General features: G+C 36.1%; 1 protein-coding gene across 3 annotated transcripts; it reads right to left on the reverse strand.

Moving 5' to 3' along the window:
• Positions 1–158: 158 nt before the first annotated feature.
• LOC131144149 (nucleobase-ascorbate transporter 2) lies at positions 159–6,487 on the reverse strand. 3 transcript variants are annotated; one of them, XM_058092582.1, is made up of 15 exons: positions 6,100–6,487; positions 5,752–5,894; positions 5,548–5,645; positions 5,076–5,252; positions 3,915–4,015; positions 3,757–3,832; positions 3,573–3,632; positions 2,518–2,702; positions 2,226–2,322; positions 2,051–2,137; positions 1,682–1,740; positions 1,504–1,595; positions 1,334–1,411; positions 1,083–1,243; positions 159–589 (listed from the first exon to the last, which is right to left on the reverse strand). In XM_058092582.1, exons 2-15 carry the CDS (start codon positions 5,840–5,842, stop codon positions 377–379), a joined length of 1,575 nt encoding a protein of 524 aa, XP_057948565.1. In that variant the 5' UTR covers positions 5,843–5,894; positions 6,100–6,487; the 3' UTR covers positions 159–376. The 3 variants fall into 3 exon arrangements, with proteins under 3 accessions (XP_057948565.1, XP_057948564.1, XP_057948563.1); XM_058092581.1 differs by having other exon boundaries at positions 5,752–6,015; positions 6,100–6,377; XM_058092580.1 differs by having other exon boundaries at positions 5,752–6,163.
• Between the last annotated feature and the right edge of the window lie 15,988 nt (positions 6,488–22,475).

Raw genomic sequence — 22,475 nt, forward strand, 5'->3', positions numbered from 1 at the left:
TGCCACATTTCTTCTGCATATTGTGATAAAACAAGTTTCTTTTTTTCTTTTTTCTTTTTTTTTTTGGCAAAGATTTAGTTGGGGTATAGACCCAAGAGCTGTACATTATCTTTTCTAAAAACTTAATCATAAGGATTCAAATCATCACGAGCGACGAATAAATAATTTGTTATATTGGATTAAACCTGAATAACCCAAACCAAAATATACATAAAAATAATGAGGGAAGAAACAGTGAAAAAGGAAGCTGCATCATCTCACTCGAGTCAAAACATACAAATCCCGATGTCTTCTTCACAAGGGCTGTGATCATAATCTTCATCTGAAAATTGTTGATTTTCATCTTACATCCTCCTTCAGTAATTGCAGCACTACTTCAAGATGGAGGAAAGAAGCGATTGAGATTGAATGGGAGGGTATAGAACTCTTCATTCCTGCTATCTCCTTTAAAAGTTCGAAAGTTGGCCCACCATGGCATCCCTCTGTCTCTGGCACTGTCCTTGTAGTCTAGTGTGTTGTCTAAGAAGACAGCAACAATTAAAGCAACAGTCGGAGAGGAGAAGAAAATGGTGTTGAGGAAATCATTGAACTGCCAAAACAAAATACATTCGAATCAATGTGAGAAATATTTCAAACTTCCAGTTTGACCACCAATATTTTCTTGAGTGGTTTATATCTATGAGGACTTGAGGAATAATCATCTTAAATGCAATGTTTGATTGAAAATCATTAAATCAATATGCTTATTCACATTGAATGTTGATCTGAATGGATATGATCAGCGGGGAAGGCATTTGGTATGTCACTTCTTAGCTATGTTGATCATCTTGCATTGCAATTTTTTAATGTTAATCATCTCAAGGTGCAATATCTCATAGAACGGGCATCTATGTGCCCTGCAGTTTCTATTCTTATTAGGATTGATAAAGGCTAGCTACGATCAGCTGTTCAAGCATTTGGAAAACTAATCCAATGTGGTACTCATTAGTTGTTTTCAACTGAATTATGGACAAGACACACAAGAGCCTGTTTATGATGCTTTGGAATAGGATTGTTTATATGTTGCAAAGAGAAAAACTTACCCAGCCAGCCGTAGTATGAGCAGGACCATGAAGAGCAGCAGCCGTGTACTCCCTGAAGTACTCTGGAACTGATAAACCTAGGAAGAGGGAAACACCTGTGATGAAGAGGTTCCTCATTGAATTCATGTTTGTGAATTGCAGAAATGAGAGCCCCACCGAAGCTGATTACAAGAACAAAGCATCAATCATATGCATGGAAGATGGTCACATAACATAATGAGTATTATTGAAAAAGAAACTATGATGCTTACCAACAAGACCAAACAAAACACAATATACAGCGGCAAATATACTGAAAGGTATTGATGCAAACAGAGCTCCAAATTTACCTGTAGATAATTAGAACAAAATATGATGATAATAATAATAATAATAATAATAATAATAATCATAATAATAATAATAATAATTTGTCACTCACCCAACATTGAGAAGAATATCATAAAACCAGCGGAGATTTGAATAACCCTGCGACTTCCAACAAGGGTGCTTCCAAGAAGGCCCACATTTTCTCTGTTGTTTTTCTTTTATTTAGTAAAGGTTGTTGCAATTTATTTGAAAGCAAGGAGCAATAAATAGGGTAATATATCAATACTTACACAGAGACTGTAGAGCCAGTCAATGTCCCAAAAAGGCCATCCAACAAAATCCCTATTCCCTGTATAATGTTGTCCCAAATAAGTATTCCACCACTACAATACGAAAAACTTAAGGAAAAAAATAAATAGTGTTGCGGCACTTTGGTTAACTGTAGTGCAAAAATCTGTTAACTATACTCTGCATTTGTGTCAAGCTTCAAGAACAGGACCTAGTTAAGCTTTGAGGCATCAGTACTAAAGACGCTGATAATTTCATTGAACAGAACAAGAAAAAAGATGCAAATAACCCATAAAAATTTCTGTTGATAACTATATGTTTGGTTCTGTCTCTAGACCTATGGAGCATCACTAAAATGTGTGATTGCGTACCTGCCAGCCAATACCACGGCTTAGAACATGAGCGGGAGGTGGTGTGGCACTTGCTAGACGAGCTGCAGCCTGATATGCTCCAGTTGACTGCAAATATATATATAATTGTCACCATCCTTTTTCTGTTCATTAGTAATATATTTTAGAAAAACACAGTGGCATGAGCAGGTTATACCTCAATCAATGAAACCAGCACAGCAGCCATCATTCCAAAAGCATGACCAGCATCAAAAGTAGGTGCACCCCACTGAAGAGGGTATGGTATCTTTATCCTGCACAGTATGTTTCAATGGATTGGAGGGGCGAGCAATATTTGAAATCGGTCGATTGGGTCATTAAGCTCCCAACCCATAAAAACAATCATTTTGCCAGTTTGATGAAAGGGTGAAGATGCGTTTATTTTAGAGTGAGTCAGTGACACATATTTACATATTGTATAACTGGCCAGAGCTAACTTGAGTACCAACCACGGTGCAGAAAAAATGAGGTTTGCCTTGTCAGTTCGGCAGTTAACTTGGGTCAACTCTGGACGATGTTTGTATGCACCACTGGCAGTCAATAGGTGTGCATATGCCCATATCACTGTGACGGAAATAAGAAGAGCAAATCTTTCCAGTATTGGCAGTTCTTTCACCTGAAAATGTTTCAGGTACTGTATACAGAAAAAACAGAGGACAGAATTAGAGATGTCATATGAAACCAAATTTTAGGACTCACTCGTTAGGGGGAGAAAAAAAAAAAAAGAAATCTAGCATAACATAGGGATTTTAAAATTTTTATCTTCATGGTAGCCCACAAACTGTAACTCTGGCCTGCATGCCATGTCAAATTAAAATTCAATTCAAATTGTTCTAGCTATAGGTTTTTTTTTTTTTTTTTTCTGTAGTTTATGCATTAGAGTCACTCACATGCAAATCAATCTTGAAAAAAAGCATTCTAACATCACAGTATATGAAAGTTTGTGCAAAATGTTTAAACAAAATGTCCAAAGAAGTTGGAGAGTGGGATTCTGAGTTGCCTGGGCTCATGCTCAAAGGTTTAGCAGAAAACAGCTTTTGAAGCTGAGCATATCATTCAAGGAGGCAGGTGAATGGTAGGATCTTTAGAATCTTAAAGAAGTGTGGAAACCATGTAAAAACATGGGTGTGCGAAGGTTAAGAGCGTTGTTGGTAGTCTTGCTATGGTGAGGAATTCTTCATTTTTATCGTGATGGTTTGGTTGTCTGGTCATTGTTGTTTGCTCCACAGGGTACTACTGCTGGAGTATTGCTAGGATAGGACCTGGTTGTTAATTTTTTGTTGGCTAAACCTCTACTGAAGACCCTTTCTCTTTGGGTTCGTTGGTTCAGTGAAAATAATAATAATAATAATAATTTTACCAAGAAAATGTACATTTGTTTCACAATAAAATAAAAAATCACCTCAAAGAATTACTTCATGAGTAACCAACAATTAGAGAATACTAAAATATAAAGGTCAAAATTCAAGAGTAAAATAGACCAATCCAGCATAGTGGTAAAAACCTGGGAAAAGGCAACGAATAAAATTATCATGGGAATGCCAGTTTCAACGCACCTTCCAACCTGATAGGAATTTGGGGAAGCAAAGACAAAAATGGCATTAGTAAGAAGAACGAAACAGCAGAACCTAGAAAAAAACTTTTTTTATAAATGATTCAAAACCACTATTTGAGAGCTTCTGCCATACCACAGGGAAACCTCTATCAAACATGCCAAAGCCAACTAATGCAATCACTGGAACCATACCAATTGGACTGAAAAATCTGAAACAGAAAACAAATCCTGATTCAAAATTTATTTCCTAATTATGAAAATTAAACTTCCATAGGAGCTTCATGGCTGAACCTGGAACAAATCCCCCACATCTGACTGTATCCAAGAATAATTTGTATGCTGGATGCCACTATTAGAGCACCTTGGATTGCCCTCATAGTGTTGAGGAATCTCTAGAAAGACATACAAGGCCGTTAAGCTTTTGCTTTGACATATGAAAAAATAAAAATAAAAATAAAAACACAAGTCACTCTAACATATACTATAACTTAGCAAACAGCTATATGTCTAATATTTTGTTAAATATTGTAACCAGTTCTACTAGTATATGACTGCGGAGTTTTTGTCTAGTTTGCAAAACAATCATTAGCCCAGCCTTTTAAGTCTATCCAGCCCTTGGCTGAAATAGTACATTATCCATTTGGCATTACCCCATCTCTTCAAAGTAAAGCCTTTTAGCTTTAGGATTTATGGCCAAGGGAGGCTGCATAAGCTGTAAGCTCTTTCTAGGCTTATAGCCCATGTTTGGTACAACCAAAAGAAGGGATTGAAATTGCTAAGGAGGGCGTCCTTAGCTCATGTACAGACTACAGAGCTGGCCAGCCTCCATCGGCCTGCAAAGGCTTTATGAGTATTAAAAAAAAAAGTGTAGAAACAATCCTGTTCCTTACGGATGATAGGCTAAAATGGGTTGTCATAACTATCATAAGGAGTTCAATTCAATCCAGTCCAATGCAATCCAATTATATTCAATTCAAATCCAATCCTGTAAAATTCTAAGGCTAAAAGGCTTTATGGGTACTTTTTTTTTTCAAAAGAGAGAGAGAGTATGACTAATCCTCCTGGGACGTGATAACTTTCGCATGTCCAATCCAATTATATTTAATTCAGTCCAATCCTACAAAACTTTAGGGCATGTTTAGTTGTGAAAAACAATTTTTGGTATCCATATCTAGTTTCTAAAGAATTACATAATGCCACATTATTTTCCATTTTTTTCCCAACTTTCTATGCAAATGTTGAAAAATTGAAGAGAAAAAAAAAAAGAAAAAGAAAAAGGTGGCAGTTTTGTATAATTTGGAGAAGTAAAAATGTAAAGTGAAAATTGTTTTCCTGCCAAACAGATGCGCCCTCAGTTCCTATCACAAACTACCACATTAGCTGGTTAATGTTGCAGATTATGTTCAAGATGTATAGAATAACTGAAACTGAAATTAGGGAAATTAGACAAACCAGATGAGGATCAGGGATTCCCATTAACTTGGAATCGTGAATTATGGAGATAATGGGGACCATGAATGCGTAGGATCCACCAATCACAGTGGGTAATCGAGTTCCAAACAGTGTTTGTAAAAGTGTGTTAATTCCTTCAACAAAAAGCAGAGTCTGCACCACCCTCACTTTGTCATCCTGAACCCAAACACCAAATCAGCAAAACATGCGACTCAAACTAGCCCATTATGGTGCAGAAACCATAACAAAATTTCAAATTCAGAAAGTTTTACTAAATACTGGTTAAAAGCATCGAGCCTTAGTTTTCTAGAAAAAACAAAGAATAGCAATAAATGCACATAAAAGTAAGAGCAAGTCGGGAGAACATATCTGATACCGTATCATCCCAACATGGAAAGGGTTTATGGTAGATTCAATAAATGATACTAGAACCCACAAAAGTAGTGAAAAGAATAATGAGGAATTGGCTTACATCAGATCCTCCCATCAGAGGAACAAGAAAAGTGGGAATCATCACCGCAGTTCCTAAAGCCAAGATATAGTGCTGAAAGCCCAGAGCAATGGCCTCTCCTATTTTCACATGTAAAAGTCGGAAATGAGAGAACAGTGGAGTAAAGATGAATCAGTCAAGGATTAAGAGAGTGTGAGTTGAGGAAAGGTTGGGAAATGGACATACCCCATGAAGGATTTGAGTCAACACAGTAGTCGAAGCCTTGAAGTTGGTCCATTGCTGGATGAGTTATCTCCTCTGGTTTTGGGGCTGCCATGGCCAACGCCTTCTTCACAAGTTCACTACCCTGTAAGCTCCACTGCTAAATCCTAATTGATGCAAAAAATTAGTGATTCTCTGAGCTTCAACTGCTGAATGTAATGGGATTTGGACGGATCAATGAGCGATAAAAAGCAAAATAAAGGTGAAGAATCCCTCCAGAGTGAAAAGCTGAAAGAGAAAGTCAAGTGTGAGAACAAGCAAGAGAGAGAGAGAGAGAGAGAGAGAGAGAGAGAGAGAGAGAGGGAGGCTCACAAGTCAATAGGGTCTACAGCTATGAGAGATGGGAAGGGAGGAATGCACTTGCCGGCTGCCGCCCACTGTGTTTTGTGTTTTTGGCATTCTTTTATCTCTGTGGTACTTTCAAATTACAGGGTAACGTTAACCTTTTCATAGTTCCCAAATTGCCCCTGAAGGATCTTCCAAGTTTCAACCCAGATGTGACCGTTGCTGGCATGCTGCTGCCCAAGCCCATATTCAATTTCATTGTCACAGTTCACCTTTTTAATAAGCTACTGCTAGTGCCCACCCCAAAGACACAGGCAGATACCATTAAAATAGGGGTAGAAAGAAAGAAACTTCAACCTTTACCCATCCTTATTTTTCTCCTTGGGAGGAGAGAAAGGCAAAAGCAGAAAAAGATGGGCATTTTCTTGTGTCATGATCCTATGTATAAATTAACTATCAAAAAGGTTTTTTTGCTTTTAATATTTTTTTTTTTTTTTATGAAAGCATCTCCACCATTGATTTGAAATCATATGGCACTGCCACCTCTGAAAAAGGGTATTCGTATATTCTTGGATCAAACTTATCTTCAAGTTACCATTTTGTTTTTGCTTTTTCTTTCCCCTTCCTTTTTCTTCTTGTTTTCTTTTCTTCCTTTTAACTCTCTTTTTATTGGTGACATGATTAGGATGAGATACCTTTTGAGTAGAAAGATCAAGATGATAAATACAAACTATCATCCTTTTGTCTATAGCAACCTTAATGTTCATTTAATTGGTTTGTTAGTTGTATTTATTGTGATTGCTCAACAAATGTCAACATATGCATGAATTTTGATCAAAAATAGATTTTTTATTAAGAAAATACGAAAGGTAAGGATTTGTACTTATTATTTTATTCAGTTAAAATTGTCATCTAATCTAATTTATTGATTATGTATTGAAGTATTGAAATTAAGGACTAGTCTGCTCATTTGAGGCTCGTATATTATTAGTTATGAAAAATAAAATATTATTTTAAAATTTTTTTTTTACTAATTATGCATTTAAAATCATAATTACTTTATGATGAATAAAATTTCTTGAGATTTTATTAAGAATATTAGTGATATAACGTGTAATTTTTATTCTACACTCTATATACATAAGAAATTTTATCAAATTTACTAATAATTTTAGATTTAATTAAGATGCCAAAACAATTGCATGAAATTACGATGTAACAGTCCTTAATTGCACTAATTAAAAGTAGTATAAGGACTAAAATATATTTTATTTAATAGTATAGATGCTGAAAACAAAATGAAATTTCTTTATTTCGTGAATTCTAAATCATGTACATCCTAATCGTACAATATATAATACAATCAAATATTTTAAACAAAGAAACAATCTCCCTACAGAACAATATACAATCTTCTACATTTACTCACTTTCCTAATTTACTCAATATTCCCAAAGATACTCGGGATTTCAACACTCCCCCTCAAGTTGGATCACAGATATTAATCATCTCCAACTTGCTAATGAAATCATCAAAGTTTTGTCATGTTAACCATTTAGTAAAGATATCTGCAGTTTGTTCCTTGGTAGGTACATAAGTCATACAAATGGTTCCTTCTTCAACATTCTCTTTGATAAAATGTCGATCCACTTCCACATGTTTAGTCCTATCATGTTGAGCTAGATTGAGGGAGATATTGATGGCCGCTTTGTTGTCACAATAGAGTTTAATAGGAAATTTCACCAAAATTTGTAGTTCTTCCAAGAGTTTCCATAACCATAGTCCTTCACATATTCCTTGTGCAACTGCCCTAAATTCAGCTTCAGCACTACTTCGAGCCACTACATTTTGTTTTTAACTTCTCTAAGTTACCAAATTTCCCCATACGAAAGTGCAATATTCGGTGGTAGACCTTCTATCTTCCACTGTTCCTACCCAATCTACATCTGTAAAAATTTCTACTTCATTGGTTTCACATTTCTTGAAGAAGAGTCCTTTGCCCGAAGAGCCCTTGAGGTACTTAAGGATCTTGTACACAACATTTAGGTGAGTCTTTTTTGGTGAATGCGTGTGTTGGCTTACCCTACTTATCGCAAATGCAATATCGGGTCTAGTATGTGATAGGTAGATTAGCTTACCAACCAATCTCTGATACCTCTCTTTTTCAATTGGTATTCCGCAATCTTCAACCCTCTTTACCACTTCAATCGGGGTTTCACTAGGTTTGCATCCAAGAATTCCAGTTTCGGTTAGGAGATCAGTGATATACTTTCGCTGAGAGACACTGATACCCTTTTTTGATCTAGCAACTTCCATTCCCAAGAAATACCGCAATTTTCCCAAGTCTTTAACTTCAAACTCAAAAGCTAAAACTTTCTTTAATCTTTCCATCTCTACTGTATCATCCCTAGTTAGGATAATATCATCAACATACACTATCAGAATTGTTCTCTTACCACTTTTAGACTGTTGGAAGAACATAGTGTGATCTGATTGCCCTTGTTGATATCTTTGGTTTTTTATTACTTTTGCAAATATGTCGAACCATACTCTGGGAGATTGCTTGAGTCCATATAAGGACTTCTTGAGTTTATATACTCTGTTTTCTTCACTTTTATTACTAAAACCTGGCAGTATCTTCATGTAGACTTCTTCTTCTAACTCGTCATTTAGAAATGCATTCTTAATGTTGAGTTGTTGTAGTGGCCAATCTAAGTTAGCTTCCAAGGACAAAAGGACCCGAACTGCATTCAAGTTTGCCACTGGTGCAAATGTCTCCGTATGGTCAATGCCATAAGTCTGTGTAAATCCTTTTGCAACGAGTCTAGCTTTACATCGTTCAACTGTCCCATCAGCTTTTTATTTCACTATGAAGACTCATTTACAACTAACTGGCTTCTTCCCTCTCGGCAAATTCATAACGTCCCAAGTTCCATTTTTTCTCTAGGGCCCACATTTCCTCCATGACAGCCTCCCTCCATTTAGGAGTTTACAGAGCTTCTTGAATATTCTTTGGAATTTTCATCATATCAAGGTTAGAGGAAAAAACACGATATCCTATAGACAAGCTTTTGTAAGATATGTATTTAAACTAGGGATATTGAGTACATGACCTGTTTTGTTTTCTGACTGCAATGGGTAAATTGATGTCATCAGGTATAGGCTTATTAGAAGGGAGCTCATGACCATCTATTACCTGATCAAGATTGGGCGTGAACTCATGTTTGCTCGGAGCTATCACCAGTTCCAATGCTCTTGGTGCCTCGGGTATGAGATTCTCCCTGTTCTTTGTATTTGACTTTCTTGAGTAAACAAGTATTTCTGTGTTGTTTTTCTTTTCTGCATCTCCCCTTAAGGTTAAGTGATCTTTTGTGCATGACAAGTCAAGAAATGATGCAATTGTAGACATAAGAAATGATGTAATGGTAGACTCAGTGTATGACACAAATTCATCAATAGAGAAATCAAAGAACCGATATTCACTCCATTTCTCCCCCTAAAGAGAGAAGCTTTGAGAAGTAATGAGTGGTTTCAAAGAACATGACATCAAGGCTAACAAACAACTTTTTCATAATAGGATCATAACATTTGTAGTCTTTCTGAGTAGGAGAGTAACCAATAAAAACGCACTTAATGGCACGAGGTTCCGATTTATGTCAATTATAAGCATGAACATGAACAAATGTAGTATATCCAAATATTTTCAGAGAGAGATTGGAGTGCAGCTGAGTGTTAGGAAACCATTCCTAGAGTTTCTGGAGAGGAGTTGCAAAAGAAAGAACTCGACTAGGCATTCGATTAATGAGATATGTAACTGTTAAAATGGCATCACCCCAAAAATATTTTATCATATTTGTAGTGAACATTAATGCCCGAGCTACTTCAAGAATATGCCTATTTTTACATTCAGCAGCCCTATTTTGTTTAGGGGTATCCACATAGGAACTTTGATGAACAATTCCATTTTCTTGAAGATAATCTCCCAAGATATAATTGAAATATTCTGTACCATTATTAGTACGAAGAATTTGAATGTGAGTTTGGAATTGTGTTTGAATCATGGAGTGGAAAGTAGCGAAAATGGAACGAACTTCAGTTTTATCTTTCAACAAATGAACCCAATAAATATGAGTATGATCATCAATAAAATTAACAAACTATCTCATGTGAGTGCGATTAAGAGAGCGTGAGGGTCTCTATAAATCACAGTGAATCATAGTAAAGGGTTTGGACGGTTTATACGTGGATTTAGGAAAGGAATTACGCTGATATTTTGCAAGTTCACAAATCTCACACTGAAATTCAGAAGATGTTTTATTTGAAAAATGGAAGGAAATAAACGTCTTAGATATTGAAAATTTGGATAACATAATTTCATTATCATTAGAAACAGATGCAGAATCACAAATAGTAGTTTTACATTGTTCACTTGCATTAGCCTCTTCAAAGTAGTAGAGTCCCTCATACTCCTTAGCACTGCCAATTATCTTCCCCAATGATAGGTCCTGAAAAACACAATGAGAGGGAAGAAATTTAGCAAAACAATTGGAGTTTTTAGTTAACTGGCTAATGGATAGTAAGTTGCAAGATAAATTAGGAACATGAAGAACGGACTCTAGTGTGATGGAGTTAGAGAGTCGGATAATCCCTTTGCCTGTGACAGACAAGAGTGATCCATTTGCAATTTTAACTTTCAAATTTCCAGCACAGGGTGAATATGATGAGAAAAGATGATAGGCATTGATCATGTGGTCAAAAGCAACAAAATCAATAATCCAAGGAGTTTTGGATTTAGAGGTTTATATTCAAGACTTGCAAAAAATTACCTCTTTGGGATAAAGAACCCAAAAAAATGTTTTTGGAAGACAAAGTTGTACAATAACTAAACGAGGTATGATCCACCGAACTAGGTAGGCCCTGCCTCAACATTTTCCCGTCAATAAAAGGCTCCCATCCATAATTTTTAATTGTAGCATCGTTTGCAATTATTGTCGCTTTATCCTGTGGGGACATATCCAGAGACTTCGTCGCCACCACCTCACTCTACTTTAGCTTTCTCATCTCTATTACCTTCCTGTGAGAGTTTGAATGCATCCTGCCAATACTGTTACTGTTGCTCGTTTCAAGAACCGACAGCGGGCTCCGTTGGACCCAATCTGAGAGACCCCACGATGGAGGTGGCTTCAGAGTCACCGTCGAAAGTTTCAGAGGAGCACGAACCTCTGCTGTTGATGGCGCCATCGGCCATTGCTAACTAAGGTTTAGAAACCCTAGCTCTGATACCATGAAAACAGAATGATATTTCTTTATTTCTTGAATTCTGAATCATGTACATCCTAATCCTATAATATATATAATACAATCAAATATTCTAAACAAGGAAACAATCTCCCTATAGAACAATATACAATCTTCTACATTTACCCACTTTCCTAATTTACTCAATATTCCCAAGGATAGTCTGGATTTCAACAGATACTAACTTATGATTTCTCTTAATTTTAAAAATAATTTTAGGAGTAGGTCAGTTCACACTTCTAAAGTACAAAATTACTTTTTACAAGTACATTAAATGTATGAATTTTCTCCCTTGAAGAATGTTTTGATTGAGAAAAACATATGCGATACAGTTTCTTCACATAGTATTTAAAATTCATCAATCACAAGATTATAATCAATATTTGGATTCATTAAAGAAGAAAGTCTTAAAAGGGACAATCCTTCTATGTAAGATTTGAAACCTTCTTTTCACAAGATAAGTTTAAATTCACTAAAGTGAAATGAATCTCACATTATTATTGGGACCTATGCAGAGGAATATCTCTTGTATAAATTTAAATGCTAACATGACATCTAATGATTGAAGGTCTCCAAATCTTAGAGGGATTACTTCTCCCAAGTCTTTCTCCTATTAAAGTGTTTTGGAACCTACATTATTGAATTTCACATTAAACCATACCAGTTACTTGTACGACTCTAAGTGATAATATGATTTCCTGTGAAATTGATAGAATGTAAGTATTGATATACATCAAAATATCCTCATTAAAGAGGGGGAAAGGTTTCGAAAGCACCATTAAACCTCCTTAGAAAACCAACAGGAAAACTTTAATATACACACATTGATGAGAGGGATGGCTACAAAACTATATTTAAAACCTCTATATAAATGGCCATAAAACATCTATAACTCCACAAGTACAATAATGTTCATCAATACCTGATTGATGGAGGGTCAACTTACACCAATATAACAAGGTGACTTGGAGAAAAGGTGAGCATCTCATCAAAATCCATTTCTTTCTACTATTACAATTCAAAGCCTCTCATTAGTCCCTTAGGCATCGTAGTGATCCCCCAGAGTACATCTCGGATCCTTCATGCTATTATTGTTTGATCTTTTTTACGTGGTCGTTATCAAGGAATGATTCGTGAAGATCGTTTGACTTTCAGATAGCAACAGTTATTATCGAAGAACCTTTCCTTACAAGTTTTTGTCGATTTAACTTTTACATGTTCAAGGGAATTCACAAGTTGAAGGTTTGAATTCTCCCCTCAAGCTACAAGCTGGGCTCCTTCCTACTTGTTGTTGAAGATTAAACTTGAACAATAGGACGGTGGCAGCAAAATTTGACGGTGGCAGCTCCACCAACCCCAACCCACTATTGTTGAATTGCAGTGGAGAGTAGGCAACCTATCTTCACCAACCAGCATTTTTGTTTGAATTTAATCCTATCTATCGTCCATCCTTTGCTATAAATAGATGAGTGTATGTGTGTAATGTAATGTGTGTTATATAGAGGGTGAATAACCAGTAAGAAGAGAGTTTTTGTATTTAGAATTCCTTTATAATATTTTTTTTTTCAGATCGAAATCAATTGTGTTTATTTTGCAAATTGTGTGTAATCCTCACTGAGTTTCAATCACAACCAGTGATTGAGTGAGTCCTCTCCACCCATAAGTGGTATCAAAGCGTCCAGGTTCGCTGAAATTCGCCAAACAGATGCAGACAGAGGGAAATTCAATTTTTTTTCCCAGATTTGAAGTTGCTCAAAATCCAAAATTGAGCATAGCATTCTGAAATTCGCATCGAGACGATTCCAAAGGTGAAAACTATGCTTCAAATGGAGTCCGGCGGCCCCCACACTCGTGCTCACGTGCCGGCAAATGAAACAACATCCTCCACACGCACCGCATGCGCTAGCAAGGACACTAATCGCAGGCAGCACATGCCCCCACATGTCTTCCTAGCTCGGAAGGTAAGATCCGACCCGAAAACCCGATCTGTGACCCGGCCCAGCAACCTAGATCCTAACATGTGAGCACGACCCGACCCGCACCCAGTCGCCGACATGCGGCACTTTCAAAAACCGCCATGTGGCCATAACGGTAATTTCTAACGCTGTTAACGTCCTTTAAGTTAAACTAGCCCAGTCAAATCGGTCCAGAATTGTTTTGTGGCCGGTTTAGTAATTTTTAAACCAGTTGTTCGCAGCCCAAAATCGATTCCTAAAGTTTTTCGACCTTCTAAACACATTAGTGGCATCAAATTTGCCAAAATCTATCTCCATCACTCTTTTTTTTATATATATTAAATCTAATGTTGAACGGTATTACACAAGCGATGATTCCAAAGTTGACATGGGAGAACTATGACAACTAGTCTATTCAAATGAGAGCCCTACTAGGTTCTCAAGATGTCATAGACATCGTTGAAGATGGGTACAGAGAAGCCTCATCAAAAAAAGATGAAGCATTTATGTCTAATGCTTAAAGAACGATCTTGCGAGCCGATCGAAAGAAGGATAACAAGGCGAAGTCCATAATCTACCAAGGCCTTGATGACACCATGTTCCAAATCATCGCCTTTGCCAAAACATCCAAAGAAGTTTGGGACTCTCTCCATCGAACACACAAAGGTACAGACAAAGTAAAGAAGATTCATCTTCAAACATTGCGAGGTGATTTTGAATCTTTAAGAATGAAATTTACTGAATCTATTGTTGATTACTATACACAAGTTATGGTAGTACCAAATCAATTGAAAAGAAATGGAGAGACTCTTAATGACGAGAGAATTTTGTGAGAAAATTTTGTGATCTTTGGATCCAAAATTTGATTATATAGTTGTGACCATGGAAGAAGCAAAAGATCTAGAAACCATGTCTGTAGAAGAACTTGTGGGTTCACTCCAAGCCCATGAGTAGAAAGTCAACAGAAAGAGTGATGATAAAGTACTAGAGCAAGCCCTCCAAACAAAGTTGTCCCTCACTTCAAATAGATACGACAAAGGGGGGACGTAACAGCGAGGAAAGGATGAGGTCGAGGATCTCGTGGAAGAAATTATGGAAATTTTGACTCCAAAGAAGGTGGCAGAGGTCCCACTAGAGAAGGACGCAATCAATAGAACTATGTCCCACGAGGCAAAGTACAAGGAAGAAGAGAGGGATACAATAACCGTTCGAATGTATACAAAAGAAACGTTCAGTGCTACAACTACCACAAGTACGGACACTGCAGTAATGAGTGCATGGGTAATCCCCAAAATCACGAAGTAAACGAAAATGCTAACTTTGCAAAAAAGTTACCTTGACTCTGGAGCCACAATTCAACCCACCCGGATCAAAATGTTTGGTACCTTGACTCTAAAGCCAGCAATCACATGATTGGAAGAAATAACCGATTTATGGAATTTGATGAGAAAGTTTAGGGAGAGATATCATTTGGTGATCTCTCTAAAGTCCCAGTTCGAGGAAGGGGAAATGTCCTAATCAAGAGGAAGGATGGAGACCATGCTTTTATCTCCAACATGTACTATATGTTAGCCATGAAGACTAATATACTTAGTCTTGGACAACATTGTGGAGAAAGGCTACCGAATTAGCCTTAAAGATAAGTAGATGGTGATAATAGATGCTCGAGGTAAGCTCGTTACTCTAGTACAAATGGTAAAGAATCGAATGTTTTCACTCGCCATTTAGCATGTTACACCAAGGTGTTTGAGTGTTATCATCAAAGACAAAGACTAGCTATGGCATCTCAGGTATGGACATTTGAATTTTGAAAGTTGAAATAGTTGGGAAGCAAGAAGATGGTGAAAGGCTTACCCAACATCCACCACCCAAATGTGATATGTGAAAGCTGTGTTCTGAGAAAGCAACACAGAAATAGCTTTGGAAAGTAAGCCAACTGGAGATCTTCCATGCCGCTTTAGCTAGTACATATAGACGTGTGTGGTCCATTGAGGTCGTTTTCAAATGGATAGAACTGATACTTCCTCACCTTCATTGACGATTACAGTAGGAAGACTTGGGTCTACTTCTTTAAAAAGAAGTCAGAGGTGTTCGACAAATTCAAAGAGTTCACAACTCTTGTAGAGAAATAGAGTGGCTATCGCATCAAGTCACTCCAATCAGACCAAAGAGGAGAGTACAAGGACAAGAATTTCTTGGAATTCCTTAGACAACAAGGGATTCAAAAATAGTTCACACTGACCTACAATCCCCATTTGAATGATGTAACTGAGAGGAAGAACCGCACAATCCTTAACATAGCCAGGATCATGTTAAATGAAAAGAATGTGCCCAAGACATTTTGGGCAGAAGTAGTGTCATATGCAGTCTATCTGCTCAACCGGTGTCCTACGAAGAGTCTTGATACAAAGACACCACATGAAGCCTAGAGTACTCACAAGCCCAGTATGAGTCATCTTAGAGTGTTTGACTCCATTGCCTATGCCAAGATCTCAGAGGCAAAAAGGACAAAGTTGGAAGATAAATGAGAGAAATGTATCCTTATTGGATACAACGGTAGTACCATGAGATATCGACTCTACAATCCCATCAATAAGAAAGTCATTCACAATCGGGATGTCATTTTTGAAGAAAATGAATCCTAAAAGTGGGACCAAGCTGAATCTTCCAAAGATGTGGAATTGACGCTTGAAGGAGAATAACCCACACAGATAAGAGAAGTGGCTATCGAGTCACAAGTTCCCGAGCTACAGACACCTTCACACAGTTCACCACAAAGGAATGAATCTTCATCACCAATTGAATGTGAAATCTCATACATGAGGCTTAAAGGAGCTCATAATCTAGCTAATCTGTATAAAACTATAGAACCAATAGAAGAGTATGTTACACTATATTATCTATTATTGACTAGCAGCCCAGTTAGCTTTGAGGAGACTAACGAAGAAGACAAATGGAGAAAAGCGATGGATGAAGAGATTCAATCCATCAAGAAGAACAAGACTTGAGAGTTGGAAAATCTCCGTAAGTGCCACAAAACTATTGGTGTGAAATGAGTTTACAAGACCAAAAAGAACGCTCAAGGATAAGTTAAGATATACAAAACAAGACTTGTTGCCAAAGGCTACAAGCAAAAAGAAGGGATTGATTATGGAGAAATCTTTGCCCCGGTTGCCAAGCTTGAAACCATCATATTACTAATTTCACTATTAGCACAAAATGGATGGAAGATTTACCAGTTGGATATGAAATCAACATTTCTGAACGGTTTTCTAAAAGAAGAGATCTATATCGATCAACCACTTGGATATATGAAGAAGGGAAAAGAAGATATAGTGTACAAGCTAAAAAAATCACTTTATGGCTTGAAGTAGGCACCTCATGCGTGGAATATGAGGATTGATGACTATTTCCAAAAGAATGGATTTGAGAAGTGTCCCTATGAGCATGCGCTATACATGATGGAGAGAGACAGAAGCATGTTAATTGCCTGCCTATATGTTTATGATTTGATCTTCACCAGCAACAATCCAGAGATGTTTGCCACTTTCAAGAGGAGCATGGTCAAAGAGTTCGAAATGACAGATATTGGCTAGATGGCTCATTTTCTTGGCATAGAAGTCGTGCAAAGCAAGACGAAAATCTTCATCTCCCAAAGCCACTATGCAAAATAAGTATTGAAGAAGTTTGGGATGGACAAATGCAATCCTGTGACAACTCCGGTTGAAACGGGATTGGAGTTGAGAAAGAATGAGCAAAGAGATGTCCCACATATTTCAAGAGTCTAGTTGGAAGCTTGATGTATTTGACGTGCACTAGACCAGACATACTCTATGAAGTTGGACTTGTCAGCAGGTACAGGGAGACTCTTAACCTGTCCCATCTGAATGCAGTGAAGAGGATACTCCGCTATGTCAAGGGTACCATCACCGATGGTATGTTTTATTCATCAAGAGGTGATTGCAAACTTATCGACTATTCAAATAGCGATTGGGGAAGAGATCTTTATGAAAGAAAAAACATGACCGGATTCACATTCTTCATATGAGATACAACATTTACATGGTCATCGAAGAAGCAACCCATCGTAACGCTGTCATCATATGAAGTTGAGTATGTTGCTGCCAGTTTAGCTGCTTGTTATGGTATATGGATCAAGAATGTACTAAAGTATTTGGGATTTCTCACAGATGACCCCATAAAAGTCTACATCGACAATTGATCAGCAATTGCACTTGCAATCTAGTATTCCATGAAAGAAGCAAGCATATTGATACTCGGTATCATTTTATCGAGGAGCATATCAAGAAGAAAGGAGTGGAGCTTATGTCTTGCAGAACGTATGATCAGATTGCTGATATTTTCATGAAGCCACTCAGGCATGATGTTTTTGCAAGACTGAAGACAATGCTCGTAATGACAAAGCTAGGAGAGTCAAGTTTAAGGAGGGATGTTGAAGATTAAACTAGAACAGTGGGGCAGTGGCAACAAAATTTGACGGCGGCAGTGTCACGCCCTGAACCCGAAAATGGGACCCGGGGGTGAGCATGTAACCTAACATGTCCCTGTATCATACAAATCATCACAGATACAGTATAAAGGATGAGGGTCCAACCCCGTGGGGTTCCCAAGCACCCTAAACACATCCAATCATAATCATATACGCAACGGAAAAAGGTCTTTTATATACATATGCAGTACCATACCAGAGTCTATACAAGAGCAGAACATGGCTCTAAAAAAACGAACAAACTGGGTGTCCAAATACAACTCAAAATGGCAACCCAACAAAACTACAGTCCTAGCACTTACCTAAGCGCTAACGCAGTACACCAGCCACTACGCTCCCTACACCAGGACGCTAGTTCCGGTTACCCGAAGGACCTGTAAAAATGTACATATAGTAGGGGTGAGACCCATCTCAGTAAGAAAGAACATAGGTTATATCGGTGTGTGGCATTTGAGTGTTATCATGATACAACATACATGCAGCTAAATGCATTCCAATACTAATTTGCATAGTGCATACATGCACACATACGACGACCATTTATACGCAGCCCCGTCACAATACATACACATGATCAGTAATCCTCAGTGTCATCACACTCTTCGGCCCGAAGCCAGCCCGTGACATTAGCGTTGGCCTGTAGCCAACCTGCGAACACGGCTTCGCCAGCACATGGCTAGTCCCCGACTCCCATGGCATCGTACCGGCGCTAAATTGGTGGATCCACACCCTTCGGCTTGATCTTCCAGAATAGGCTCACGCCCTCAAATATAGAGCCGAACACTCTTGCCTACATGGCAGGTGATAACACGCTCTCGGATATAGAGCCGGACACTCTCAATACCTGGGACAATTTCGGAACCGGGTTCCTACTAGCATTTCAACATATCACACACACATGCATGCTCATATAATCAAACAAACCACACTCATTTGGTAATCTAAATCATCGTTTTCCAAACAAATACAGTTTAAACAAAGTCAAGGCACAGTCATCCCAATTTCATAGTATAAATCACACATATACTCGGTTTTCAACAAAACCCGAGATTCAGCCCGTCGCCTCCTTTTTCCCAAAACTGTACTAGTGAAAAACCTAGAGTTTTCCCTGTTAGGTCCCCCCAAATGAGTAACCAAAACACACACAGGATCGTGGATCACAGTTCCACTGAGTCCGATTTCAAAAATAACCAATATAAATATAGTTCCCCTTACCTTAACCCCATAAACAAATCCTGAACTCCAAGGTCCCTAAACAGCGAACCAAGTTCCAAAACCTAAAAATCACAATACAGAATATGTTCACAAGACAGTTACCTACAAATCTACCGGATCAGAATTGAAAACCGAGCCTTACCTCGATTTTATGCCAAAACCCGAAAATCTCTGAAACGAGATTCCGATCCGTAGAAGTTGTAAAGAATCCTTCCATGATCCTCGTGGTAGCTTCAGTTTCCCGATTCCGTCAACGATCGACGAAGAATTCTAGAGAGAAGGAGTAGGGAGAGGTTTAGAGAGATATATATATATATATATATATATATATATATATATATATTTGAGATTTCTTAATGAAGAAGCAAAGGAAATTTCCTTTTATAGCCCTTTGACCCAGAAATTTCCAAATTTGCCCATCTCTTAATATTTAAACCCATTTTTCATATTTTGGGTTCTTACAGGCAGCTCCACCAATGCGAGCCCACTGTTGTTGAATTGCAGTGGAGAGTAGGCAACCTATCTTCATCAACCAACCTACTTGTTTGAATTTAATCCTATCTATCATCCATCCTTTGCTATAAATAGATGTGTGTGTGTGTGTGTGTGTGTGTAATGTAATGTGTGGTGTAGAGAGGGTGAATAACTAGTGAGAAGAGAGTTTGTGTATTTAGAATTCCTCTGTAGTATTTTTTTTTTTTTTTTAGATTGAAAACAATTGAATGCTTATTTTGCAAATTATGTGTAATCCTCACTAAGTTTCAATCACAACCAATGATTGAGTGAGTCATTTCCACCCATTAGTTTTGCATGGTTTCCATGAATTGTTTTCTCTTAGGTTTTTATTTTCGCCGTGCAACTAGATAAGAGTTGTGCATTATTTTAAATGGATCAAATTGCACGGAGATTGTGAAGGAATATATTTGTATGAAATCAGATAATGTGAATAATAAAAATTCCTATTTTTCAGTTTCTATAAAAAAATATTCATATAATTTTTTATTGATAGAATTGTCCTTTATTAATTTATTGGATTTTGGGATTAGGAGCAATATAATTTATGCAAATCACTACGAACAAGAATTTGCAAGTTCATGATATGATACAGAGATAAAAGACATGAAATTCGTTATATTTGGGTATACCATTCAAATTTTTTGATAGATAACATGTTGGAGAGTCGAAAAAAATAATAATAATACCAACTAAAAAATATAACATTTAAAATGTTTTTCTTGTTTCTTAAAGAAAGAATTGTGTAATTTGAACCTTGATAATACGCTTAGGATCCATTTGATCAAAGATTTTGATGGGGAAACATCAAAAAAGGAAAATGAGTAGAAAACCCATTTTTAATTTTATTTTTCTCTCTATGAAAAATATTATTAAAAACAAAAATTTATTCTGATATGATTAAAATTTTAAAAATAAATGTTAATGATATAGAAAAGCAAAATTTTCATTGATTTGATTTTTTTTTTAATTTTTTTTCACTTTCCTTAATAATCAAACCTAAGACATTAAATTCCTCTATATTTTACTTTCTTTTTCCTCATATTTTCTAAGTTTCAAATGGAAGCTTAGAAAGTTAAAAAAATTTGGAATTATATTTTTTATAATGTACTCTCAAAATTAGCTCTTAATTTTTTTAAAAAACAATTAGGATATAATGTAGAATTGAGAATCTTCCAATCCATTTGAGATGGGGAATAAAGTAATGCAACTAGCCTACAATAGTACAAATGTTGCATCTGACGTTTAATTTGTGGAATGTCTTTTTTGTTATATGTTGAATAAGATTATTATTATTATTATTATTATTATTATTATTATTATTATTATTATTTTAAATTTCAAAATTTATATTATATTTCATCCTATTCTAAGGAATAGTTATTTCATCGATACAAACGAGCCATTAGTTGAATATAAATGACAGCAACATTTTAACATTAAAAGCAACAATTAAAATTAGAAGTAAATTATCCATTGCATTTTTATGTTACAGTATTTGATTTTTGTACTTTTGTCAAGTGGAACTTTTATAACGGGAAAAGTGATTTTTGTACGGATTTTTTTTAATAAAAATTAAGAGTACCATAGTTTAAAATGTTATATATTTTGGGACCGGCATTCAGAGTGGCCATTTTTGTTGTAATTCAAAAAGTATAGGAATTTCCCACAAAAAAAAAAAAAGATGAATTTTTTATAAAAATAAAGTACATAATGATGGTTTTTTATTTTATTTTATTTTTTATGTCCCATAATCTCACACGTTTTATACTACACTCAAAGATGAATATTTAAATGTTGTAATTTTTATGTTGATACTACAAAGATGAATAGTTTATATTTTTGGTCTGCCAAAGTTTACCCACAAACACTCAAAGATAAATACTTAAAAGAAAGGTACATGAATCATTTTAAAAATAATCATCAAACAGTTTTAAATCACATATGTACAAATATTTCAAATCATTTTAAAATATTCATGAAATTTTTAAAAAATTAAAGGTTCGTTTAGTTGTGGAAAGTCATTTTATTTTCTATTTTAATTTTTTTTAAAAATAAGAAAAAAATTAAGTAATTTTTTTTTTCAATATAATTATATCAAACAATATAATCAATACCCCTAGGGTGTGGTTCAGGTGGCAAGGTCGCTTCCTGGGAGTGCCGCTTGACGGTCAGCTGATGAACCCTCCCGGGTTTGATTCTTCCCTTGGGCTCCTGAATTTACCCTCCTTATGGTATTGTGGGGCCAGCTCCACAGGACATGAGATTAGTCACGGAGCGTAAAATGCACGTGGACACCCGACGATATTCAATAAATAAATAAATAAAAATAAAAATAAAAAGTTTTGACATTATTTACTTCTAAAAATAGTTTTATTTTTTATTTCTAATTTTTCAAATAATTTAAAAATTTTCACTTTGTTTTCTAATTTTTCAAGTTTATATAGAAACATTAGAAATTTTTTTTTATTATTATTATCATCTAGTTTTTAAACATTTACTTTGCATATCCAAGCATAAAATTCGGATCTTAGACTTTAATTTGGATAGATTATATGTATTGAGTTTCATTTTTTTCAAATCTGCACAATTCCAAATCCAAACCTAAAATCCATTATCACAAGTTATATAATTTTTGGAAAATTAAAAATAAATTGTCTTTTTTGTATTTCTATGCATATTTAAGTTTAAACAGACTCTTTATTTTCTATTATTTTGAGGCAGGTCTTGAATCAAGGTAAGGTTGCTCATTTATGATTGGTTGGTTATGAGTTGCCTAACGTCGTATAAAAGTAAAGGTATGATTGCGTACATTGTGATGATTTTCTTTCTGAACTCACAAAACATGGTGCCTTATGCATACGGATTTTTTTTTTCTATTATTTGAGTATGAATCTTGAAAAAAGTAAAAT

The sequence above is a fragment of the Malania oleifera genome, chromosome 12 (assembly GCF_029873635.1).
Source record: "Malania oleifera isolate guangnan ecotype guangnan chromosome 12, ASM2987363v1, whole genome shotgun sequence".
In the NCBI taxonomy this organism is placed as follows: Eukaryota; Viridiplantae; Streptophyta; class Magnoliopsida; order Santalales; family Ximeniaceae; genus Malania; species Malania oleifera.

Bases quoted from the DNA above. Each gene is read 5' to 3' on its own strand.
- LOC131144149 (XM_058092582.1), bottom strand. From the start codon at position 5,842: ATGGCAGCCCCAAAACCAGAGGAGATAACTCATCCAGCAATGGACCAA. The intron at 4,016-5,075 runs GTTTGTCTAATT...ATGTCTTTCTAG, and splicing joins GAATCCCTGATCCTCATCTG to AGATTCCTCAACACTATGAG. The intron at 1,741-2,050 runs GTACGCAATCAC...AACATTATACAG, and splicing joins GCCGTGGTATTGGCTGGCAG to GGAATAGGGATTTTGTTGGA.